At 38.8% G+C, this 27,346-nt stretch overlaps 1 protein-coding gene across 3 annotated transcripts; it reads right to left on the bottom strand.

Moving 5' to 3' along the window:
- Positions 1-1,074: 1,074 nt before the first annotated feature.
- Positions 1,075-23,934, bottom strand: LOC140942787 (E3 ubiquitin-protein ligase MARCHF3-like). 3 transcript variants are annotated; one of them, XM_073391795.1, is made up of 4 exons: positions 23,873-23,934; positions 4,530-4,613; positions 3,861-4,387; positions 1,075-1,459 (listed from the first exon to the last, which is right to left on the bottom strand). In XM_073391795.1, exons 3-4 carry the CDS (start codon positions 4,347-4,349, stop codon positions 1,136-1,138), a joined length of 813 nt encoding a protein of 270 aa, XP_073247896.1. In that variant the 5' UTR covers positions 4,350-4,387; positions 4,530-4,613; positions 23,873-23,934; the 3' UTR covers positions 1,075-1,135. The 3 variants fall into 3 exon arrangements, with proteins under 3 accessions (XP_073247896.1, XP_073247905.1, XP_073247887.1); XM_073391804.1 differs by lacking the exon at positions 23,873-23,934 and adding an exon at positions 20,509-20,527; XM_073391786.1 differs by lacking the exon at positions 23,873-23,934 and adding an exon at positions 10,315-10,461.
- Between the last annotated feature and the right edge of the window lie 3,412 nt (positions 23,935-27,346).

The raw sequence follows: 27,346 nt of genomic DNA, 5'->3' as shown, positions 1-27,346 counted from the left end.
TCACAATATTATATAGATGGAGAATGTCGCAATAAAAGGGAGAGGCGGAAATGACGTACAATATGGAAACTGGAAAGGAAAAATACTAAGGATATGAAACAGGTCTGATATGTACGCTTATGTAATAAGCTACATAATAGCAAGAATAGCAGATGTTTATTGCTTCGCTATCAGGCAATTATCATTTAACATAGACAATCTTAAATCCATAATATTGCATTAATTTATAACTATCTCTTTAATTTTTTTAAAAAATGTACATAAAGCCTAGCGATGAATTTTTGTTTTAGGTGATAAACACCCACTTACGGTTTCTCCTTCAACCTCGTTCCCAGGATTGCAAGTTTGCAGAGCACCCTGGGAACGAGGTTGTTTCCTCTTTTTTTACACGAGAAAATCTCTTTCTGCTTATGGGAAATGTCAAGTTGCGTTGTGGTGCGTTGAGCAATCCTACTGATAAATCTTGTCAAACTGTAACTGTACAGGAATGCGGCAAGTGCGAAGACTAAGTTCGATTGTGTTGAAAGGAGGTATAGTATAAATAAATCAAACCTTTAATTTCTTGAAATGTACCTAGAAGAAAATTTATGCAATAAATACACCAAATATTGTAAATACAGATCTGGAAAATTAACAGGTAATGATCCTAAACCGTTCTAATTAACACAATTTTTATAATATACTTCAAGAAAAATATCTTTACTATAATTTTGTAAAGTACATTTCGCAAAGTACATTTATAAGAATTATTATTATTATCGATAATTGATTTGTATTCAAAACCATCGGGCACGACAATTCACATCGACCACAAATGCAAGCGCAACGGCTCCACCGTATTAAAGCACTCACGCACTCTGATCCCGCGAGCTAAGCAGTTTTGCGGGCACGGAACAGAGGGTCTTGGGCGGGGGTCTCATTTAACGGCGTATGTTTTCTTCGTCTGAGGTTTAGCTTCGTTTTCGTTATGTTTTCTTCCTCTTTGCCTGCAGCGCTCATTCAGAGAGAATCTCAAAAATAATTTTCGCAGCCCTGCGAGTTTAAGGTGGGGCCCAGCCCCCCCCCCTTCCCCCCCTACCCCGAGTCCATCCCCTCGGGTTCCGCCAATGGCTTCACTTGGTTCAGAATGTTTCATCTAAACAATTGACACATCCCCGTTGGCATTTAACACTGCCCTAGGAGAAACTACTGTCCAAACTCTATTCATTGTCTTCCACTTGCGCCAGAAGGCACTCCGCCTTGTAAACCACATGTAAAAGTAGTGAATTCGAAGTAAGATCATTACACCGCAAAGAGCATAAATGGCGCCAAACACGGCTGTTGTTTCAGGCTCCTTTGATTTGACGAGTAGATGAAATATTCCAAAGCCAACTATGGTGCAAATACTGAATATCGTAACGAACAAATACCAAAGGTCCACTTTGCTACAGGGTCCCAGATCACCGCGGGGAAGACGCCACTGTTGTGGGAAAGAAAAAGCAAGTATTAGCGGCGAAATGTTAGCCTGTGTAAAAACCGCCCCCCCCCCTCCCTCCCCTCAGTAAAAATTCCGATTCTTACTGAGGGGAGAGGGGGTCTGTACACAGGCTACGAAATGTGACCTACAGTCAAGACAGTTCTTGTTCTTTCTAGTGCTATAGATAAAAGAAGAAAGAAAACCGAAAGCGAAGTTCTGTTATCCAGTAAAAGAGAAAACGGCGCCTACGCGCGCGTGCAGTCATTGACGAGGAGAGAAGGGAAAAAGACGCGCCGAACGCGATGATCGCGCGTGTCATTTCCCCCTTTTCTCCTCATGCAACGCGCAGTAACCGACGAGGTTGGCGACGAAGCTTAGGCGAGTATATTTTTCTCGTGACAAATAATCGAAAATAGGTAGTAGTATTTCGGATTTCAAAAAGGTAGTGTACCTGCCGTATTATAGGTGCTAATTAGTCATTTCTGCCTTTGAAATACGGTCCACGGTCACATTGTGGGCGTTGTCCACAATGTCCACAACGTGACCCCCCCGGGCAACGTGACTACCTGCGTGAAAGCACTTCTGCTTACGCCAACAAAGGAAGTTTCGAAATACTTCGAGAACACAGTTTTGTCTTTCATCACCGTCTTAAGTTGCTTAGCGCCAATATGGTAAATTCCAAGCACTAATATCAACTTCTTTGTAATAATTTTTCGGCTAAAATGTCTCCATGTAGATCATGAAGAAACTAGAAATATACTCTTTACACCCTGTTGTTTCCCGGCAACCCCAAAACCCACAAAATTACAATAATTTCCGTTTTAGCGCTATTCTCTTAAGCATTGCCAAGTTTTTGTTTTTTTTTTCTTTCTGGCCAAATTATATTCTGTTCGCTAATGACAAATTATTATAATTTTACCGGCGTAATTTTATATACATGGCACTCTTTTCACTTCGGGGGAAAGTGGCCTTGGCCTCTCGGGGTGAACAAAGCCGGAACAATACCACTTCAATCGTTCATCTGCTTCAGTGCTTTCTAGAAACTGTCGAAAGCTCAAAGGAGAGAAAAAACGGGTTGGAAATTGGAGGTTATTTTTTCACAAGAGACAAAAAGAACGATATGACTGATTATTACCAACGATCCGCTGGAAAAATTTTCTCGAGCTTTCGATCGACTGTTGACAAAACATTAAAAATTGTTTGCACAAACTTCTTATGATGCTAAACTTCAAATGGATGATGCGTAAATACGGCGTCTCGAGCATTAGGATATTCATAAATTTATTAGGCAAGTCATTGTTCATGTTTTCCTCCTGTACGTTGGGGAGGTCTCGACTTCAAAGGCGATTTTGGGATAAGGCATCAGACTAGGCCCAAGACAAAACAATCATATCAAGAAGGCGTCCGTCAAGTGAATATCGAAAAAATCCAATAAAAGTTTATAGTAATATTTTAGGAATAAACAAATGGTACCATTGCCTTACAGCGTCTTTCAGCTGGTCTTTGGCAAAAGAAGGTAGAAATGATTTTAAACATTTACAAGATACTATAATTAGCCAATGCAAATGAAATAATCTTGCCAAATTATCATAGTCTACGTCTTGTAAAAGGTTGACAAATAGCCTTAACAGAGTCCACCCTTTGTTTTGTGGGTTTTTTTTATAGTATTATTGCCAGTCGATAATCCGATTGGTAAAATCTTGCTAGCGCCATAAAATACTTTGATAACACTTAAAAAAGAATTACAATGACCTTGATTCTTTGCAGCTCCTTCTAAAATGCTTACTTTTTAAAGGTTAGTGCACAAATCGGCCGACCGTAATATGATAATTGCAAAAAGGATACCTTCAGCTTTTGTGTCCTATCAGCAGTGTGCAACTCAAACAAATCAATAAATAATTTCAATACCAATTCAATATAATCCTCTATTTTTATTATTATTATTTTTTCACGCGGCTTTGATGAGCAGAATCCAATACTGAAAAACGTTGTTTGCTAAAGTTTCTGATTCTCATGTGGAGATTGAAGTACGGAGCAAATATTCAGGAATATACTTCAGGCACTTGAACGCCGCGTCTAAAAATAATTTGACACGATACCACTGAAAATATTATATTCATAGACGATCCCTGTAGTCAAAATAAAATATGAAAAGGCAGTCTTAGGCAGGAAATTCATAATTTTTCTTCTGCTGGGTGCTAAAGTAGCCTACTTTAGCGAATCATTTGGAATCACTAGTGCGTGCAGATGTAAACAATGAAATTTACATCCACTAAGAACGTACTTTTTAAGCCGGCCATGTGATGTTTATAATTGTAGAGCAAAACAAAGTCAGTCAAAAACGTGGATTCCATGTGCTTAATTCAAAATTAAAAGCTACAAACTTTCAAGGTTTGGTAATTACCTGGTAGAGTGGTTTGGTTTTCTTCTTAATCAAAACGTCTCGAGCGCAAAGCTCGCACGAAGAAGTTTCAGAAATCTGGAACCATTTTACCATGCAACTTTCATGGACCCATTTAGCAGAGCCAGAGCATTTACAAGGGTTGATCAAGGCCTCATCTCCACTGCTTTGACAAATACGGCACTCGTTTACAGCGATGGACACAGAACCGGTTGTTTCATCCCCTCGCACAGTCACTGCTGGGTTCGCTATACTCTCGTAGCGATCACATTTCCGGTTTTCGATCGACTCGTTCTTGCAGTGCTCAGAGCGCGAATCAGAGTCACAAGTCTCGCTATCCAATGCAATTCGAAGATTACAATCCTGTGTGGACTCAAGTTCTTGCTTTGCAATCACTTTATCTGTATCCAAGTTGTCACATGGCGTTCTATTATTTCCCAGGGAAGCACAGTGACAAGATAACTTATCTTCGACCAAACTTGCCTTCTCCATGCTGACACGACTAAACACCGGATGATTAAAAACTTTACCTTAAAACAGAGGAGATAAGGATAATGATTAAAAAATTGTGCAATTGCCAGTGCACATGCACATTAGCCGGTTAGCATATATTAAGTAAATTTTCTAGACTTGAAGACGCTACGACAATCACATCGTTTATTTATATTTTACCTGTCTTTCTTTTTGATTGTCACTCTTCCTTTCTTCTAATGTTTTCCCTTTGGTCCAAAAATCACAGCACTCCCTCAATAGTATCTGCAATGAAAATGTTTACAGCTTTTAGCGAGTGGAGCAATTTTCCCACCGGAGTGATTGAATTGTTTTTAAAACCCCGTAGAGCTTTTCGTCACAGTGACAACGGGATATGAGGTAAAATACTAGATGATTTCGTCTACACGTGTGGGTGGGAGATTCACACGCTGATGCGCTCTCTGATTGGCCAACAAGATTCGTTTTTTCGACCACCGGAAGTAATTAAACCCATTTGAGTTAGTGTGACTACAGTCGGTTTGTGACAAAAAGTCACACTGCTGAAATGATCGCGTGATAACCTTTTCACGACAGGAAATTCAACGGTATGATTTTTTCTTTTGAAGCAACTCAGCATGGACAAATTTTATTTGCGTGATATTCAGTCCGTGTTCCGCGGTAATTCAAGCGCTAATTTCTTGTCATCGCTCGAGGGGAACCAACCTTTCATAATCGTTTCGACCTGTTAGCTCCTCACTGACGCGTCCGGTTGGCACACGAGGCCACAAGGAAACTGATATTTCTTTTCGGCTTTCACATGTTTATTATTCGCGATTAGAATGAATTTAGACTCCATATTTTCTCGTATCTGCCAACAATGCAACAATAAAATTTTATGCGTATTAAATTTACGTGCGAATGGGCGTTTTAAAAAGGAGATGCAAGATAACACAGTTTCAACCTTAAAACGTTGAAGTACTCCCATTGAAAGGGAAACAAAACGACAAAATCTTCACGTCTCACACTGGACGCAGGAAAAACGTACTAATCTTCTTCAATTCTGCGGGTCACGTTAACGAAGTTGATGTTTTTAGACAAAGGAACTGAACAAGGTTGATTGAGCGCGTTTTGCCTAATCACGCGAGAATTGTAACTCTTACGACAATAAACCATTTGTTTTAGCCAAAAATTATTACGAAAAGAGAATCTTGATTGTTTCACTCATAACCACAAAAAAATCAAAGGCAGAGCTTAAAATTTTAAATATTTCCGTTTAAGATCCGATTTTGGGGCGCGCCAAATGAGTTGGAGCGGAATTATTCTGCCAGTAACTTTATCTTTGACATCTTTTTGAAGGCTGCAATTAGATTAATAAGATAAGGATTGAAATAGTCAACAGTCTACTAGACACTGTAAACAAAAGCAAAATAAGCATGCCGACGCTTTCTTTGTCATTTTGAAAAGGCTGAATGCAGTTTCGCTGATTATATCACAATAGTAGGTATGAGATCTGTCTCTAGTTTAAATGGATAATTTGATAATATATTTTTGGGGCCGACGAACATCTGACTCTTGCGGGGTAGGGTTTGGAGACCTTTGGGTAATTTCGGAAAGAAATATCCTGCAAACAAACTTTGAAGGAATGAAAATTTTGCATGGAGTTAATAGTTCTATATTTACACCAAAAATCTGAAAAAATTCCGATTCGAGTGGTAGGCTTGAAAAACATTTCTGCCCTAATGAAATCACCCACCCCACCCCCTCAAAGAAAACGTCAGAGTCAGCCCCATAAAATAATGCATATCTTATCTCACGTCTTTAAGTACCCTTTCATTATTATGAACTTTAATAGGGAAAATTTGGCAGTAGGACTTTCACGCTCTGCAAAATGAGCGTTATTCATAGAGTTCCCATAGCATTGACAGTTTCGTTTTGATTTACACTTTAAAAGTAACTGCTGTCGCTAACATTTTTACGTTACGGAGAGATCCGGCAAGAACGAACCATTGAGTTTTATCTACGCATTATGCATGTGTGGACTTCTCAAAGGTTTATGTTATTTTGTCTTAGTTTTAACTGACCACACCTCAAGCTAGAAATTTTAAAGTAAACCGAAAGAACATAACACAAAACCCAAAGGAAATACCACGAAACAAGATTATCTTTGATGTGGACATTATTAATAGCCAGGGTCAGGAGCCTCTTGCAAGGGCAGATATGATCAGTAATCAATCTGAAGGGCTGAACAATAAAGCAGTCATACGAGCGCGTGATTAACCATCCACGTGATCGCGTGATAACTAGCACTTTTAATTGGGGTTGTGTTAGGTAGTGGGGGTTGGGGGGAAGCAGAGGGGGGAGGGAGATGTCAAGGAGTAAAGCCTCCCACATCCCTCCTTATCCGGCTCCCCCCACCCGCTTTTCCGTCCTTCCCAGCTCACCCCGCGGGTATTTTCCACGGGTTTCTCTTCGCCACTTGGAAGGAGTCAGCCCAATAAACTATTTCTGCCTACACTCAAGGAGGCTGAGTGACACCCATACAGTACATAAATTCGAGAAAGGTTGTCGGAAAAATGTGCACACGACAATCCCTAGCTAGCCCCGTATGTAATATGGGATATAATCAATGCAACATTCCTGACATTGTAGCTGTCGAACCTACTTTTGATGTTTTCTTTTAACACTCGCAAATCAAACATACATCGATGGCCTCTCGTGTCATTCTTTCAAACTTCGAATTCTTTGAATTCAAAATCACCCACAATACCTTTCGGCATCGTCTCGTGCAATTTTTCCGACAACCTTTCTCGAAATAGCTGTATACCCCAGGTCAGCTTCTGCTCGTCTCTTCTTTTCAGAATCCCAAAGAATTGTGCTTAGAAAAGAATATACGTAATTCTAAAGAGTTCATCACTTGTTTTTGCATACCAATTGTCGCTCTCCGACAAACCGATCGTTATTGTCCGACTCTGAGGATACAGGTGAATGGCCAAGGCTAATAAATGCCGGAACGGAACAAAATGACGAAAGAACGACTCAATAATGAATGAATCATACTAGGAGCAAGATTGCAATTCTGATGGCAATCTGCTTGGCTATTTGTTATGAGCAAACACTGAACTAGTAAACACGTACAGTGTCCTCAGACTGATTAACCCGGCTAGGGCTTGTTCGCTTAGATTGGAGTAAAAAATAAATAAAAACAATAGTTATATTTAACACCGAGGGTTAAACGTTGGCGTAAGGACGCAGTTATGTTAGATGAGCTTTTGAAGGTTTGTATTTCGACCAGCGCCGCGATCTGTTTACTCGCTAGAAGTAACATAACCCGCCTTTTGGTTGGGTTATCATAGTACTTTCGACTTTCAGAATAAACACCAAATCTCCGACCGTCTCGAGAGTGAGTAGTTGGACGAGGCTTTGTACAAAACTCTTAAGAGGTGCCTTGCACTGGAATGTTGAGAAGCCAGTATTCAAAAAATCGATTGTGCGCTAAAAAAATAAGCCATCCCGCACTAACAGACAAATTGAATACAAGACTTCGAACACCCTTGAATATACCTTTCTCTCCCTAATGAAAACCTACTTTTGATTGCTTCTGCCGCAGAAAAGAATTCTTTAGTCTTTGGCTTCTTCCTAAAGACTTGAACTTGTCAAAATAAAAATTACTGACCTGGTAACTTTCTCGACTGCAGTCCCCCTTATTAACCTCCGTAGATGTAAAGATTAATGGTCGCGGACTATGTTGCTGACCGTTGTTTAAAAGTTAACCTTTCCGCAAATAGTAATTGTATCTTTATGTTTATGTTTACGTCTACAATTCATTGCTGTCCATACACTCCGCTTTTTCTTCTCGTGTTCAAGAGGGGCCAGGGGAGGTTGTATAAACTTGTAAAAAATTACATCAACACTATCAAATGCATGAAAATCCGCTGAATGAAATTCTTTACAAGTTTGACTGAGTCTTGGGCCTTGGAACATGTCAAATTTAACGAGATAACCAGTTTTTCCCATGAGAAAAAGAGGACATGTACAAATATCGATTTCAAAGTCTGTTATATAAATTTTCAAGTTCAAAGACCAAAATCTATTTGCTTGTTCTCGGCCCAATTACTATTCTTCATCATATACTGGCCTGGCGTCCCATAAACCAGTGACTACGAGCAGTCTCTTATTTTTCTTTGCAATAATACTGCACGCGAAACCTAAGCACGCGAGCGGCGAAGGCGCTTGCCGCGAGAAACGAGGGCGTAAGCCCGTCTTTTCTCGTCTTGTCTCAATCCCTAAATAATAACATCGTGGTTTGCAATCGCGCTGCATGAGATACGAACTGGACGGATTTTAAGTGAAAAGGCGGTCTGCAAGCAGTCTAATAAACCAAAGAATATTCACCATTTTTACATTAGATTGTAATGCACTTTGTTTACCCCCCAAAATTTCGCATAACCTTTACCTCTGATTTCTCTTGGGACGACTGTAATACCCAGGAGAAATTGGAAACAATGTTTATGGAAGATTTTGAGGTGTAAACAAGGTGCATTATGGTCTATGTGAAAATGTTGAGTTACATAGGCAGCATGGGGATCCTGTGGTACACAAAACCGGCTGCTGCGGGCGTTTCTTGATATTTTTATGTTTAACGTGATCTTTTTGCAAATGTAATTCCTACTAATAATGGCTTACTTCTCAGCTTTTCCATTGAAACACGTAAATTAAGACTGGGGCTCTTATTTCTGCTATCTTTTTTCGGTATCGTTTTACTATGGTTCCAGGAAGGGCATTTAAGGGGGATCCTTCGATCGAAACAACGACAGGGTATCCGAGGATATGCATCGGCAGAAATCTAAAATTAAAATTTTCAGGTTGACATGGAATTTGACTTTGAATCCTCAACGAAAGAACGGTAAAGTGTTTTTCAATTGATGATTCAAGTTCACTCGAATCGATCATCACGGACAGTCAAGCGAGAGCGCGCTTGAAAATGTAGACTGAAAACGTGGCGATTTTTCTTCTAGTGAAGCTGAAGGAGGTGAGAGGGCGGTCTTGGGTAATTTAGTCTTAGTAGAACAGACTAGAAAGAACAAAGGAAAGTGTTGTTGTGAAATGTACAAATAAATGTTATTAAATCAGATTAAGAACAGGTCTTACAACAGGAATTTACAACTGACGCAGATACTCTACCGTAACGTTTCCTTGACACCAGACATTCTTTTGAGATATTAGACATATATTTCAGAAACGAATGCCTCCTTAAAATAAATTTCAGGGACCGAAAAAATTTATATTAATCAATTTTTTTGAATATCGAAATAGAAAAATCCAAAATGAGAAAACCAACTGAAGGTAGTACAACTCGCTTCAACAGTGTTGCGCGAACGTTTGGTTTTAAGATTTAGCGAATTCTAACTAAATACAAGGGAATATTGGCCCTGGCAACGAGGCCAGTGAGAGATTCGGAAGCTAAGCAGCATGTTTTGAGTGCCGTTTAGCATGCGTTAGATACGCCAACGCTCGTTTTTATCATCCTGTCTGCAGAATAAAACCATGAATTTTTTGGTTTTCTACCCTTTTAGCAGCTTTTTATCGCATCTTGCGCCCCGTCGGAGCGGCTGTTTGCAACTAACAGACATGTTAAGAATAAAATAAACAAATATAAAACCTTTAGTGTAATATTTGTGCCCAGTATTTTCGTTGGGGGTTAAAACACTGGAAATATAGGACGTGAATGTTAAAAAGTCCTATTTCATTTTGCTTAGTCTTCTTTCTTCGCTAAGAGGTTTAATTTTTTTTCTCCAATTTTTTTTCTAGGTTTTGCTGTTTAGTTTTTTATTTACACCCTTGTAATCCACGGTAAACGCAGTTGCAGCTCGTAAGTGACTTAGAGGGACATATAAGTTAACTTCATTTCACCAATTATACAAGACAAAATAAAAATTTGCTGAGTAACAGTTACCAATCTTTGCGTATAATTAATATCGAGCCTTACCTTTGATTTTCATGTAAAGGAATTCTCCGTTTTGACAGCTTGGGTATGTTTTCTAAGGTCAGTCGCCCGGTCTTACGAAAAACAAAACTTGTGTACTAAGTTTTATCACAGACGTAAACGCAAACTGTGCTGTTCATTTATAATAAAAATATTTCTGCTGGATATTCGCGTGGCCTCAGTTCTTAAATAGTATGAACCGGAAGGAAATGTACTTGAATTGAGGTCAAGTCGAAACTCTTTTGAAACAATGGTGGTCGCATAAAAAGATTTAGGTTTTCTTTTTTATTGCTCAGATGGCTTAATAGTGATTTCCTGTTGGGAAAATCTGATTGTACAACGTCATTTTAGGGGCACTCGTTGTGTCGGTGACCCGAAAAGGCATTTTAGGGTTTTAGGGGGGGCAAAATGTGCTGGAAAGCATTGTATAAAGAAGCTAAGAGTTTTGTTAGTTTATAAACTTAAACGAACGTAAATTTGTGATTTTTTTCCAAAATTTTTCGTCGATGTTGAACCTGCGTGCTCAGATTTTATCAGAACTCCCTGACTGGTTTTCATTCTCCTCGCGGCCATGAAGATGCCTGAGTTTAGAAGGCTTCGCCATCGATACCGGAACTGAGTAAACTGATCCTTACGGCGAAAAGACTGAGAAACTTAGACGGAAATAAAATAAAAAGAGAAAAATCTTGGGTAATATTAGCCCGATATTTAAGTTTGCAAAACAAACCTTCTACGGGAATATTACATCTGCGTGTTAGTCTACCACGCGCACGATCGCTCCTACTTATACATCTAAAACCGCCGTTACTTCACGCGTCAAGATTTTGTGGGCTTATAGGCATGCTATTATTACAGAAAACGTGTCTGATGTTGTAAATGGCAATAAGTTAAAGACCTTTCAGTAAGTGTGCCATTATTTGCATGGCATAGATTGCAGGAAAAACAAATCTGTACATCGTGTTAAGTGGCAGGAGCCCTGTATTGGTGTCGCTGTGCCCTTTTTTTTCCGACTACGTTCAGGAAACCAGAAAGCTCACGATTGAATATTTCGCTGCAACGCAGCACTGATTTAAAATTAAAACTAGTATTTTAGCGAGAGCATGACAAAAAGGATTGTCTTACCAATTTCACACTAGAATTATGTTTGATGGCCCTGTCCTTGACCGGTCGCCTTGCATAGTTGGGTTTAACCGCGTTTCTTTAACGTGCAGATTTCCAACACTTTGAACTTTACCCATGATTATTCACTTAATTTTTTCTCGGATAGAGGGAAGCCAGGAAACTTTTTTTTAAAATAAAGTACCTTCATCGGATCATACTTTTAATTTGTACGACCATAAATCTATGCTTTAGGGTCAAATGAGATAATGAGAAAGAGCTGCGTTCTTCTTTATTAATTGAGTAAAACTTTTATGAAGTCTCCAAAACTTTACAAAAGTAGGGAAAGATAAAACATCTGTCATTTTCTCGAGGAATCAGAAAATGAGGTTGGTATGAAATAACCTAAGCTTGGAATTCCGTCTTGAGAAACTTTGAAATTTGAGGTGAAAGATCTATTCTTCCTGCCGTTGAATTAAATTTCTTGTTTACTTTCGTTAAAAGACTTTCATTTTCATTGCCATTGTCTGAGTTATAAGCACCCTGTGATAGCTAATGATAGCTCATGTGATTGTATATAATTCTGGCTAGAAACCTCACAAGGTCTTTTAGTTTGTTGTTGATAGGGAAGTGTTGTTTTCATGTGTTAAGTCCTTTTTGAACTTTTTTGAGAAAGATTTCCGGTTGAGTTAAGTTGCCGGGAATGACATATGGACTGTTACAGTCGCCTTGCTTGATTTTTGAATCAGACAAATAATTCAAAGCGTTTTTCAGTCTTAAAATGATAGATCGATTAATTTTCCTCATTCTCCTTTTTAGTGTCCGCTTCTATTAAAACTGTGAAGAAATAAGCTCTCTCAATTCCACTACCTAAAACTTTCCAGAAAATTGCTTGGATCGAGTGTCTCAAGCATCGCATTAAAGTACGAGCCCGGTATTACTGACCCACTTTGATCATGTTAATTTATACAAAGCCCGTAAGCTGAGATTCGGTTTATCCTGAAGATAAAAGGAGCTTGCTAAAAATCTAGTTACCTAAGTATAAACCAAGAGATGAGTCAGATTCTTTCGGCTAAAAAATATCAACGTTGAGCGATACTTGTTCGGTCTTCATAACAGAACTATTTCGTACCACAAGGCTCGGTTCCCTAAATCACAATAGAGAAGGTTCCCTTTGCTTGATAGTGCTCAAATGTTGCCGGGAACGAGTCAGATTACATTCGCGTTCAATACGAGGGTAAATTGGCGTCTTTATCTTCATTGTAGTACAACTTAAGAAGCCCTTAGAACTTTCTCGAACATTCAGGATCAACGGTTATACCGCCTTTTGTTTTTTTTTTGTAAGTACCCAACGAAAACCCGATCAAAATTCAAACGGTAGGCATTTCTTTCTCTGTAGCTTAAAATACTTTACTGATTACAAATTAAACAGTCAGTCGCCCGCAGATACCGTGACTCTTGTTCTAAGCTCTTGAGTAAAATCTGTGATACAATATCACAGTGGCACGTTTTGTTTTTACCAATAGAGGACACCAGTGATTGTCGTTTTGACGTGAATGACGCGCGTGTATGCCTACATACATGCACACAAGGTAACTGCATGGTAGTTTAACTGATCCCAGGGAAACAACGTCTTTTGTTGTGAAATTTACGCTGCCAGCTGACTTAGTATATGAATAACCAGAAACTAACTGAAGTCTGTAAGCTAGTGCCGAAAACATACTTATTAGCTTCCATTTATCAGTGATGGCCAATCAAAAATATTATTCATTATTACTATTATTTATCATTATTTATAAATAACTAAGATAGTACGCGCCTTCTGATTGGTTAAGAACCTATGGTTTATTGTGCCGGTAAACTTAAAGTTTTACTTAAAGTTATTTTATAAAAGCAATAGACCATACTTTCTATTGGTTTACCGGCGTGATAACCCACTGGGGATGTTGGGAGAACACTCGAAATGCTTGTAAATCACTCGCCTTCGGCTCGTGATTTACAAGCTTTTCTGGTGTTCTCCCAACATCCCGCGGGGGTTATCACGCCGGTAAATCCATAGAAAGTGTGGTCTATCGCTTAAGTAAATCCTTACAGCCGACCTCGCTACATATCCTTAACCTCAACTTAGGGTCCTTTTCTACTTTTACATACGGGAACTATTGTAGTAGCAGAGCCTAGGACTGGAAAGGAGGTTGACATACACTATGAAAGACTTAGCCAATATAGGCCTTTTGCATTAGTTGAGGCCCTTGATCAAATTCTTTAATCACGAAATCAGTTCGCTTCTGCGGCCGTTGCAACCACTTCCTTTGAAATATACGGCTGAAAATTTACAGTTCACGTCATTTTAATACGCTCTTCCTGCCAACAAAATTTTCCAAAAGCTAACTCTTTTCGTGTTCATAGAATTTTGATCACGTGATCAACTACTACAAAAGGCCTATTTTATGTTAGACCTTTACATAAACTTGTACCAAAATGTCATTTTCACTGGTACCTCTCGAAAAGAAGAGCTGACGTTTCTGGATGTTGCTCTGAGTTTTTTGGCAATATTTCTCAGTAAAAAAATCTCAAGATGTTTTCGTTCGGGATGTTAGCCTTTCGAAAAGCCGATTTGCATTGAAACCGTTTTCAGGTACTTCTATTTCCAGAAATAAATAGCTATAACTAAACCCTACGATGCTTTTTAGTTTTAAGGCTTAATCCCTTTATTCACAGCCAGCCGTTTTCGCTGCCAAAACCCATTCACTTCTGGAGAAATTTAATACAGTGCTAGCTTTTACGTCTGTGGATTAAATTTTATTAAATTAGATAAAACCACTCTCACCGAGTACTTATAAAATGACCTGATACTTTTCTCAACGTTTTATTTTAACTGTCTTGGGGGTGAAAGTCAGAAAAAAATAATAACAGTGTCAATTGAGAGTGGGCACTGACAGACCGACACCATAAAAATTATATTCGACAAAAGAATCACACTGAGGTCTTAACTTTAGGATTTAACGATCTTATAAGAAAAATCTCTTTTAAAACTCTGTCTTCTGCGATCGGCGCCTAGTACGAGCCGTCGAGTGTGAAAAATAATCTGCTTTTACGAGATTTTAGTTTAAAATCTAGATTTGTCACCTTAGATCGAAAACCGACGGCTGACTGCTACGAAACAATACAGTTTTTTAAAACCTCAGATTATATAAATAGTAAGCGACTGATCTTTTAAGACTGTTAACATGAGTCTCGTGTCAAGCACGATTGTACGGATTTGATTTGTCCTTTTAATGGATTAAGATTGTTTAGAGACAAAATTTTTTCATCGTCTACAGATAAAGGTTGTTACTTAAGACCGTTTGGATTCTGGGCCGCCCGAATGATGCATGCTAGAACTGCGTTTCTCAATTTGAACATTGATAGACTTGCTCACAATTCGTCTTTTTGAGGTCGCCTAACCCAGGACCAACCCAAACAGGCTTTTATTCGAAAAAGAGCCGCTCCCATACTGTGTGTGCCACTCAAGTAACTAAAAGACCTTGTTAATACGAATGTTACGTTTTCTTGATCGAAAACTCCGCTTTATTTTTGATAAAAGTAGAGCGCATGCGTGGACTGCAGATGCGAAGAATTTCTTCACCGGCGAAAAATGTCTGCGCATGCTCTACTAAAAATGGCACGTGATCTATTTCGCGCAATGTCATTGGCTCTGAGGCAAAAATGTCGGTTGAGATGAAAAAAATAATGGCTGTTTTTTTGACAGTGATAGCGTTGTGGTTTTCTTGCCGTAGTAAGAGATCAAAAAACATTTTGGTGAAAGTTTTGAGTGGAATGTTTTCTCTAGACAATGTAGCGCCTTGGAAACGGCGGACAAACCCAGTGGTGGGTATTTGTCGGAGATATTGGCTTTGCAATCGCCGGCATGGTTGCGAAAGGCATGCCAAAAAGGTGGGTAATTTTGACTTTCTATGCTTACTGTTAGTTTCGTGCACATCGGTACAACAGGAAATTGTAAAGAAGTGAAAGAAAAATTATTGGGCTTTGTTATGTATATAAATTAGCTTGTACCGCTGTGCACGGAAGCAGCAGTTGTGTTAAACGTGTGGACCGTTTTCGTACCAAATATCGACTTGCATCTTTGAAGTTCAGGGACCCTCTGGAGGTCTAGTTCAGTGTATCCTCAAACATTCGAATTTTTATTTATTAAGCTTCGCTGGCATTTTATGCTCACGTTAAAGTTTCTCGCCCCACAGTCCAACACAAGAGAAAATTGAAAGGTACAGCTGGTGGAGGGCCGTCTGAGCAACAGAATAATAATTATTATAATTATAATTAATAGGAAGACCGCTAAATCTAAATCAGCGCGTTTTCTCTTTAGAATGTGTGTCAAATGGGACACGATTTTGATCGATCGAAAGTGAAAAAAATAGTATTTTCCCTAGAGACCGTACATGCATTATGCGTGCACAAAGTTGTTTTTTTAACTGAGAACAAAAATGGCCCTATCATGTTTGGCACCTTATATTACAATTTAAACTATTTCCTGAACGTTTGCTGGAAGTTATTCTGTACTTGTACTTAGACATCTTTTTTAATCAGCCATGGTATTAATGTTTTCAGGTGGATTGTTCCATAATAATTTGCCCCTCTGTATTTCACTGAGAATTCTTTGGCTGTTAATCTATGTATACGTGTATGTTGTGAACAGTTAATTTTGTATCTCAGCATAAATATTATTTTTTCTTTTATTTTTAGCATACATTGCCATACACAAAAAGAACAGAAAATTATAAATTAACTGCAATAAAAAATTGACTACAATATTAGAATAAAATTTTATATTAGATCGATGTTGATCAGGTATATTTGTGATAATTATGTAAAGTCTTTTTTTGTGAAATAATCTTGACAAATAGCAGGTAATGTTCCAAAGAAGGATAAAAGTGTAATGAGATCTACATGTAATGATTGAATAAAAATGTTTTGGCTTTTCATAAACTGAGAATTGTCTAAAATAAAAAGGCAGAGCTGTCATTAGGGGCCGTAACCCATAACACCTGTTACAGCTGAGCTCACTTGATGTTACAGGTGATCAAAGTGGAAAGCTGAAGGTGGTAATTTAAATTTTTGGGACCTGTATTGGGTGAATCTTCATTTGCTATGGCTGTTTCAAAACGTAATGACAGCCCTGAAAAGGGATGGTTATATCTCTGTAGAGCAATCCTTGGAGTTATTTTTTTTTTTACACCAGCATACTTGCCGTCTTTGGGTCACAGAAGATTGCTAGCATTGGGGGTTTACCTGTACTGTGTATTTATTAATTGTGATTGAGTACTTTTAGGTTTTATAATATGTATACGCATAATCAGTTCTTGTTTTGCCAAAAAATGCTTTCCAAAATATGGGTTTTCTTATTTACGATGTCAGCTAGAGCCAAAAATTGGCACATCATGCTTGTTAGTTTCAGCCGGTGAGAAATTTGGTACATCAAGTACAAACTTGTCCAGTTTTCAATTCCAAACCTTTGTCAAATTCATGGTTGCATGATTGATGCATGCACAGCAAAAAATTAATTTTTGACATTGTTTCATTTTCTTCAACAAAAGACCAATTTACATAACTTAAAAAAGGGTAAGAAAATACATGTAACTTAAAAATAATATACATTTCCTTTCTTTAAGTTCCATCATGAGGTCACATAGTATTACATCTTTCTGATCGTTGAGTGTTGGATTTTCTTTTGTACATGTATCAAATTCATCCATGAATTGGCTCACGGGAGGCAATGGCTATGATCGATAAGAGTGCAGTCAGACCCTTCAAAGTATTATTGTACACTGTAGCATCCCGTCAACACTGTAGCCAGTTTCAAACAGTAAGTTGTTCGTAATTAAATTTTTATACCATCTGGAATATTAAGATAAAAAGAACTGCTGGTAAATGAAATTATAAGCACCACTTTATGGACAGCTCATTATTACAGACAGTTTTCTTTGTCCGCAGAGAACCCAAACAGTGTATTAGCTAAGAAATAATAATTTAGATGTACATGTAGTAACACTGTATTAGCTTATAAGATAGTTATCTTGAGGTGTAACTGTCACATCCGACTCGCCTGACAAGCAAGCATTTGACACTGGCAATGTTAACAATCTCTGATTCAAATCCCTTGTAAAACGACTCATAAAGAAACAGGAACACAGGTTCTTATATCTTATGTTATTAGCTACTACAGCATAAATGCATCTTAGAATTATTCCATTGGCTAATACAGCATTTGAGTTCACTGTGTCCAGTCTTTGGGCCGTAGCAAAAGGGGACTGCTCTACAATGTACACTGTAGCTGTAAGCAAAGTACCAAGCTTTTTGAGAAAAATCCACTTTTCAGCATAAAACAACCAAATCTGGCTATTTAATGCAAAATCAGGTGAAAAAGTCAGCAAAAGGCGATTTGTAGGTTTTTTGATTAAGGGATAGGTAGCATGATGGTCATGGACCGCTTGCATGTGTATATCCAACAGTGTTTATTTACTGTGCAATATCAGGGCTGTCAAAAAGTTTTTAAGTAGCAGGCTCTTAATAAAATAATAGTAGGCGGCTTTGGAACTCGCACCAAAGGATTTTGTTAGAGTCTCAGTAATGTCCCAGACCTTCCACGACATTGCACCGTTCTAATGTTTCACAGATCTAATTACTGTTTAAATATGCATTCAATGTGATTCAAACCTGGGAAAAACCTTACAGGAGTTTAAAGTTTGGAGTAAACTTTTAGTCTTCATGAAATTTTAGTTGGATCATGTTGATGAATGCAGTTGTGTAGGATATGCAGTTTCCTATTTTGATCTTCTGTCAGAGTTATGAGAGAACTCTCAAATACAGATCTCATTCAAACATTATAGTTTCATTTTAATTATCATTTGTTTCTTTTCCTATAAACTTCTCATCAGGTCTACATTTTGCATGAATTTAATGTGATATATATTTGAAGCGGTTGTTGGTTTACAGTGAAGTATTTTTCACTTTGTTTTTTTTTATATGAAGTTGAGTTTCTTCTTAGTTGTTGGCTAAGGCAGTGTTGAAGTAGTGACATGCTAACATACTTTATTGTTCATTTCTCTTCAGAAAAGATTGATTGATCCTGAATCAAACAAAGTGCAGCTTCACAAACAAGATTTTTGAAGAACAAATGTGTATTCAAGCAAAGTATATGTCCCTGACAGTGTCAATAAAATTTATTAATGGAAAGATCTGGGTTTTTACTCCTTTGTAGCACTTTTGACTACTCATCACTTTTCTAACCTATATAGTAAAAAGATCATATAGTATAATCAGTATTTTTTCCAACTAACATATTTGCAATCAAAGTTCTCTTCTTTTGTATATAGTATTGCCCTAATTTTAAAAATTTCATTATCTTATTCAGATCAAGCACAGTAACCATTGAAAAGAAAAAAAGAAAAAAAAACCTGCTCGGTCATAGACGGCTTTAAAGTTTTGATATTAAGATTGCAATGTAAAGAACATGAATGCAGACACTACAGTTCATTTAGCTCATGTTCAAGCTTTTTTTATAAATTAGGAAGTCTTGCTGGAGAAGACATAATTTTGCTTTATCTTTTCGGTAAAAAAAATAATAACATAACTTCCAGTTGTCTAAGCAATTTCAAAGGACCCATAGTGTCTTATTTCTCCGCTGCATAGAGCTGTGAACAAAGGCCGTTCTTTCTAGTGACCCGGCTTTCATCAAAAATATTATTGTCCTTCGTGATCGTGAAGAGTGCAAAGTTGAATCCGGTAAACCGGCCAAAACGCGAGCATCGCAGGGAACGAATCCCATAGGAATAGGTGAAAAAGGATAATAAAAAGTCTAGGCTATTCTTAAAATATCCGTATATGCATTTGCAACTCATATTAAGCCGCAATTTCACTTCTTTCCACTGGAATAAACAAACGTTGGATGTATTGCCGCCATTTTGAATTTGGCAATGTCACGTGGTCGCGCGTCGACCAATCAGACAATTTTCGCCGGTGAAAAGAATTTCACTCGCAAGTTGAACACTTAATTTCATCGACATAAGATGTTTTACGATGACAGCATTGTACTGATTCGCAGTTAAAACGTTTCCTCGTGATCATGTGTGAGGATCGTAACAAGAAGCATTTATCAATATCTACTTGTACCTTTATCATTGACATGAGGTTATACATGCCAACTGACAATTACACAGTGACGAACATATGTATTAACTATATAAACAAGACATCAAACAACTGTGTAGCACTTTTTGTAAAATAACTAAGATAGTACGCGCGTTCTGATTGCTTAAAACCCTATGGTTTATTGTGCCGGTTAACTCATAGTTTATACTTAAAGTTATTTTATGAAAGCAATAGATCACACTTTCTATGAGTTTACCAGCGTGATAACCCGCTTGGGATGTTGGGAGAACACTCGAAATGCTCGTAAATCACTCGCCTTCGGCTCGTGATTTACAGGCTTTTCTCGTGTTCTCCCAACATTTCAAGTGGGTTATCACGCCGGCGCCGGTGAAGCCATAGAAAGTGTGGTCTATTGCTTAAATAATGCACAGTAAAATATATTATGAAATGATAATTCCTTCCCACAGACGCAAAATGCAAACTAGACGCAAGTACAATATTTTTTGTTGACAGTATGCGCTTAATATCGTTTCTTTTTTTACGCTCTCGTTTGCTTTTATAATGTATCAAAACATCTTATTTCACCAAGGAAACAAGCAAACTCATAACAAGAGAGACCGAGCTAAGTCTCTTTACAAAATACTTGATAGGTACTTACAAAAATTCAAGTTATAACTGCCCCGCTCCCCCGACCTTGAGCCGTTTCTCAGCTCGACTTTCTTCAACTCTTTCTTCACCAAAGAATTATATATGTTTAAATGGCTTTGATGTTACTGCATTTTAGTGATCAGTACATTTGATTCCCCTTTCCAGGTCATGCACCCGACCGGATATGAACACCCTCTCTCAAAATTCAGAACCGGCCTTGGGAAGTTATCTAAGCCCAGACTAATAGCAAATTTACCGTATTCAACAGCTTGTATACCATGAACCGAAAATTCAAACGGTACCCACCAGAAAAAGATCCAAACGCTGATGTACCAAAGTCCAATGAACAGCGAGAAAATACCTCTGAGTTGCTGACTCTGATCTGCCAAGTAAAGGATGCTCGCGTTGTTCTTTACACAATAGACGAGGTCGTCTACTTCGAGGTCGGTCGTCCAATACCAGATCGTCTTTAGACAGGCTATAAGGGGCTTATTGATATTCTTTAAGTTATAATTCATATTTATTTAAGAGTTTGTAGTGTTATAAGCAGAACATTTATCATTGTTATCAGTGTTATTTAAGGTGTCACTGAGTTTTGTTTGCGTGGTAGCGCGACTTAAGACGCGCCGTCGAGTTAGGTCAGCGTCAAACGCATGCCGCAGTTAGATAGTCTCCTGGCCTAACAACCCGAGCGTCCCCGAAAGTCATGAATTGGCTACTTTAGAAACGAGACGAAAACTGACATCTGGGACTGTTGTTAGGGACACCAGGGAGAGAAAACAAAAACAATTGAAACAATTGCAGGACACATGTCATCTCCAGTTCTCTTCACGAAACGGCGTTTCTATAATGGCGAATAGCCACCGTATACACCGAAAGTTTATTTCTTCGATTGATAGAACGCTTCTGTCTCAAAAGAAGAAACAAAATATTTATTCTCACGCCTTTATAATGACGATGTCAGGTCAAAGCAGTGAAAAAGAAGTAAACGATCGACTTATTTAATTCATTTGTTCTTTATGACGTTTGAGACGTCAAAGTTCATTTTATATTCACTTTTAATACACAAAATCGGATACTGGCGCAGAAGTCCGAAATGCAAAATCAACAGAATCTTCACATGAACGACCTGTAAAGTTTTTATTATTGCATTTGCACAGTTAAAAATACTTTGACGAATTACTTTACGCTGCGGTTAAGGCTCGGCGATCATCTTTAACAGTCCAACAGAATACGCACCTTTCGCTTCCGGTGACTCCTCAAAGCACCGCGTCTGCTCTTACGAACTGCCAATGAAATCTTGCCAACCTCTTCATCAGAGGTTTTCCATAAGAAACTGGGAGCCCCTCCCAGTTTCTAAGGAAAAGCCGTGCAGGAGACGAGGCTGGCTGGTTGCCTGGCGAAGCTGGGAAGTTAAGGATCAATTCAAAGCGTAACAAGAGCCAAAGTGAGGATCACATTTCTCCCCAGACTTGCCACAAGTCGCCTGCGCAAGCGCCATAGGCCCGTGGGACGCTCGCCAGGCGAGCGAAAGCGATCGAAGTCGCGACCTAACCAACAGAAACCAATTTGCGAAACCGGCAACGAGCTTTGAGAAAGTCTAATTTCTCCCTCACGTGCACTTGACATACACTCGCCTGTATAGTGTATAATATTCACTATTTAGTATAGGAACTGGAGGAAGTGATTGTGTTAGCAGGCTGTCTATTGTAACAGTAATAACTGTTCAACGCCCTCTGTCAGGCACAGTTCTGACAAATAACTTTTTGTAACATTTTAACTGAATTTTGTTGGGGAGCTGTTCCTAGGAACATTTTACACTTTCTACAAGGGAGGTGCAAAGTTTTTAGCAACTTATTGTGTTGATATGGTAACCAATAACGTCGAGAAAATGATCGTAACTTGTACAATATTTCTGCCTTGGTTAAATTCAATAAAACTTCTACCAGTGTGACTTACAAAATGAAGTTATCGGTTTCAGAGATTGAAAACGACAGCTACACTTCCAAATTTCACATGTAAACGTTTTATTGATTATTATGTTCTATTGTGATTATCCTGGTAACAGGTAATGAAGAGTGGTAGAATTGATACTTGAAAATCATTGAGCCGAGCACTGAAAAACTCCGAGCAGCCATGCTTAAATTTAAAGACGAGTGAGCAGGAATTTGTAAATCGATACTCCCAGCCAAAGCGACGTCGACTTTGCAGGAATAAAATAATCGACCCAATAACAGTTAGTGCTCAGAATCGCAGTTACGAAACAAATGAAATTTGGTAAAATGCTTCGAGAACTATGCATCTGTTTTAATGAAAATCGACGGATTATTTGCCGCAGCTCAAGTTCATCGTGATTCAAATAAATGTTAAAAACGCAACAAAGCAGTGTAGCTAATAAGCTAAAAAAAAAAACTGTACGAAAATAAAATACACATAGGCAATAAGCGATCGAGTATATCAGGTACATGAATATACGGGCCAAGAACTGTGTAGCCCGCGCGCAGACGAAATTTAACTAAATTTAAAGTTTAGTTATCGTCTGCACGCAGGATAAGAACTGTTTCAAAGCTTTTCAAATCGATCTATGACCTATAAATGACCTGCCAAAAAGCACGCTCCGCTTGCTTAACAGCTTTTCTGCTATAAAATTCGTGAGGCCGGCGAGGCGAGTAAAACCTGATGGGGTGTATATCCAAAATAAGTTGACGATACATTCTAGATGCGTTCTTGAATTATAAGCTTTCATTTCTCTTTCATTTTTTTTCAAAGGATTATGCTCTCGCTGGCGTCAGTTTTAAGTTCAATTCAGTAGATTTGTTAACGGCTACTGGCTACAGTTTGATTGATTAAAACTGCTATTGTTACATTTCTGCAGTTAAACCTAGGATTCTTTGTGGCGACATATCGTTTTGAGCTATCGAATGAATAAGTTATTGCGTAATTGTAACTTTGTGTTGAATTAATTCAATAGATTATCACTAGATAGATTCGATATCGTTTCGAGGGGCTGACAAGGGAAACCATCAAAAGACCAATTTTTTTTTAACATCCGAACTAGAATACTAGCACTGGTCTCTCATTATCCTCAGAGATAGCTTCAAGAGCGAAAAACGATGCCGACACTATAATGGCATGTGCGGAGGATAAGCCAAAATGGACCTCTCGCTACCCTTTTCCACGTAATGCAATACTCCTAGTACTAGGGTAACGAGAAAGTACTTGTTGCTTATCCTAGAAATGTTCAAAGAAAAAGAAGAAGGAAAGAGACGCAGCTTGCCTCGCCAAAAACGAGAGCGGTGAACAATTGTAACAGAAACGGTTTTAAACTGGCTTCGTTCACGAGAGCACTAATTAGTATAGCAATAGTTGTGCAATAGAAAATTCGTCAATGAAGATAATTTATCGTCAACGTATTATCTCCAAAAACTGAAAAAATCTTTCCTCTGTCAGTTGTGTGCACCTGTTCGTTCTGGGAGATCAAAAAGTAACTCATACAGAAAGCTGCGTTCTGAATACTAAGGTGTGTTTATGGTGGATTAACTTTGAACAGGGACTCCCAACGTCGCTAATCTTTAGAATTTGCCTTGCATAGGAGAGAAAACGACTAGGCTAGGACGACATGATGGGAAATTAAGCGGAAGAAAAGAGACAAAGGGTCACAAGATCTTACCTCACGAACAGTGAAACGGGTACGAAGAAGAAGACGTTCTCGCCCGCAGCTTCTGCCTACGTACTAGATTTCAACTCCGACCTGTTTTGTCATTGCCGATCATTGCGAAAAAAACCCTATAACATGATTGGCCCAAATTTTATAGGAGATAGTTTTGGTTAATTCCTTGGCTCTAATTGGTTCATTTGCTGGCTCGTCTGTCTTCAAATTGTTCGATCGTAATAAACATACATTTGAATACATTTCCCCACTCTAGTTTAAAGCCGTGCAAACTCAATTCAATGCCATTGCCAGAAATAGTGGACATTTCGCGCCCGTGATTAATTGTCAGCGGAATCTCATTTCCAAAATGGCGGACAAAAACGATCGTAGTCAGGGAAAGCGTATCCCCCGCGATTTTTTAAATAATTTGAGCTCTGTGGATCTGTTTTACGAAGCAAAAAGCTGGAATGAAACATCTTGCAAGAAAATGTTAGGTTTATACTCGGCCGAGCGGCTGATAGCAACAAAACAGTACGCGGCTGTACCTTTCGTGACATTTTCGTGACAATTTTGTTTTAAAACCAAGCCTAGTAGGCTAGTCGAGGATTTTTGACTGCCTGGAACCTAGTTTATATCCCATGAAGCATCTCTGGAGTTGTAGCAACAACCAAAATGGCGATTCGGTGAGGTTTGGAGTTGTGAAGCTTTGTCCGACCGAAATAAGTCATTCGCAACCATGGCGTCCATTACTGGACTACAGATGGAAAACTGCGGGAAATAATGCGCCTTTGGAAGTATTTTCCAGTTCAAAAATCGTCCTTTTAACGATGCTTTGGAAACATCTTCCATCGCAGAAGTGATATCGAGTCGTGCAAATTTACTTCAGTGAAGGGTTTATCCTCTAATCGACGAGTATTTCGCATGACTTCGGCAAGATTTTGAGACAATGTATGGAGAAATGGAGCGTACAACGAGAGATAAAAGTGGCCACTTCGGGAAGTAAGTAAACCTACTTCTAATTAGCTATTTTTAATCCACATGCGAAGGTTACACAGCGCTTAACATGTTTCGAGTCGTGCACCGAACACCCGTGAGCTCATAATCGATATATTTGAAAAAGTTTCCTTTTCTCCATACATTTTCTTATACGAATTCGCAGCCATTGTGGTCTTGGTGCGCACGCGCAACCGCCATCTTGTCCCTAATTTCTGGCAATGGATCGCGAACAAAAAATCCTTGGGTGGCTTCCTATGTTCTTACCAAGTCAAAAAGTCAAAGCTAGCGACAATCGGCGACAAAATGAGTTGAGACACTTTGCCCTAAACTGGGCTTTTTTACGTTTTACTGACTTCAAAAGGGGGAAATAATATCGCTTTTGCCTCCCCCATGCAATGTTGTGCCGCTGTTCGCGCTACCTATAGAAAACAACCCCTCGCCAACTTTGAATGGAGGGGAGGGGGAAGGGGGGTAGATTACTTAGTTCTCTGAAGTTACCCTATTTGAGTACAATGTCTCAAAAATTTTGTCACCGATTGTAGCACAGCATTTGCAGTTTGAGTGTGGATTTCTTCTTAAATGATTGGAGAAATATTTTTCTCAACTCGACAAAAGTCTCAGTGTGGTGTAGTTGTATATTTTCTCCATTCGTTTGCAGAATAACCTGCCACTTGCGAATATATCAATTAAAAACAGCTTGTATTGCCTGAGGAGAAAATCGAAGAATTGAAAATGATCGCTCACCAGTTTTTCGGTGAAAAGCAAAGATGACCCGACTTGAGAATCGCGACACGAACTGTAGTGTCTAGCTTCAGACTCCACTTTCTGTAAAGGATATTAGATTTACTGACCTGATTAACTGTCGATCATAGCTGTAGTACAGCTCCACATAATCACCTTTCTGGTGTATAATATTACAACTGTAACAATACATGTATAGTGCGGTGGGGTGTTACAAGGAATGAAACGAAAATGAACAGAAGGCATAACTTATCTCAAGTTTGGTCATTTTAGGTTTGAGTAGCTCATCGATAGATCGTCAATATTTTTTGCACTCAGCTTGGTGGTGGACATTCGCTGAAAAATGAGTGTTAAGTTCGAGAGACTTGCCGAGTTACTTAGGTAAGTTATGTTCGGTTTATTGAAACGACCACAGCTGGGGAAAGAACGTCTGAAACGAAGGAAACAGAAAAAAGGGCAAACGGAATGAGTGGGGAAAAAAAAGATAAATCAACAGCTGTAATCGAGGGACATCGTATCTAAAGTTTGATCATTTCAGTTTTAAGTGGCTCATCGATAAGCAGTTTTACTGATATTGCTACTTAAACTACCCTAGCTGTTGAAAATGTTTATATCTTGAGATAATATTTTTAATACCTTTTCCTTTCGCCTTCAGCTGTGGTCATTACAAACCGAAGGTAACTCGGCAAGTCTCTCGAACGCTTATTTTCAGGGCGTGACCACTAACAGTTAAAATCAAGTTACAGTTTCGTGACTAGCAGTCATCTACGTGATTGCCTTTAAACCGCATGATCACCTTCAAAACCCACATTCCAAGTGTTTTTGTATTCTGTTTGCTTCCTACTTTTCTTAAACGTCGAGAGCCAGAAATAAGTTGATAGTCTGTGAGCAGGTTCTCTGAGGGGCTAGGGCAAAGAGACGGTGAGAAAAGTGAATTGAAGAGGATTGGAGAGAGAGAGAGCTTCACGTGCCCCATGGCCCCTATTTACCTCCAAATCAAACTCGCATGAGAAGCCTACTTAGCATCCAAGTAAACTGCTTTCCTTCTTTACTTTTGTCATGGCGTTGGAACCTGAGGCGAGATAGCCTGCGGACACACGGACAAAAGATGACAAATTTGCGGTCGACGCTTCTCTCCACCCGGATGGAGAGAAGCAATACTTCTGTGTTCGCAGGCTAGAGGCGAGAAGCAAGGGCATCGAAATCTTGCTTTTCCCTAGAGTCTCGCTTTCATTTCCTTCATAGCAAATTGCTTATTATGAGACAAAAAGTAATTCACTTAAGGTATCGCCTGGTAATAACATGTTGCCGTTTTGAGAAAATAAAAGGAAAATTTAATCGTAAAACTGGATGACGCCCTCCGGCGTGGGGAAGAGTGGGGGGGGGGGGGGGGGGGTACTCCTTATGATGGCCTATACGGGGAGGCTTTTTCAGGCTTCAGGTAACTCAAACATTAGGGGTTTACTAGTTGAAGCATATAAAAAGGTTGGAATACCTGTCATTGCGGTCTGTGAAAGGACCCAAAAGGGCTAACACAGTCTGTGCCATATTTAAAAGACGTTGCATTCATAGCAACTAAAAGGAAAGCAGCGTTCTAAACTAGTATGTGAAAGGGATACCATTTGCCAACAAAAAATAAACGAAAAAGGTCATTTCTCTGTTAGAAATGGTAAATAAAGGAAAAAGAGGCGCGGAGCCTACCCATGTAAAATTTTGCTGAATACTCCCCCCTCTCCCGTTTGGTAGAGAAATGTG

This window comes from Porites lutea, chromosome 1 (genome assembly GCF_958299795.1).
Source record: "Porites lutea chromosome 1, jaPorLute2.1, whole genome shotgun sequence".
Lineage (NCBI taxonomy): Eukaryota > Metazoa > Cnidaria > Anthozoa > Scleractinia > Poritidae > Porites > Porites lutea.
Note: the sequence above shows the minus strand (reverse complement) of the source record. Positions and strands in the feature narration are given on the sequence as shown.

What these genes read in the sequence shown, in the direction of transcription:
- LOC140942787 (XM_073391795.1), bottom strand. Translation starts at nt 4,349, where the DNA reads ATGGAGAAGGCAAGTTTGGTCGAAGATAAGTTATCTTGTCACTGTGCT. An exon ending in AAACCAAACCACTCTACCAG is followed by an intron (nt 1,460 to 3,860) that starts GTAATTACCAAA and finishes TTCCCACAACAG; the next exon opens with TGGCGTCTTCCCCGCGGTGA.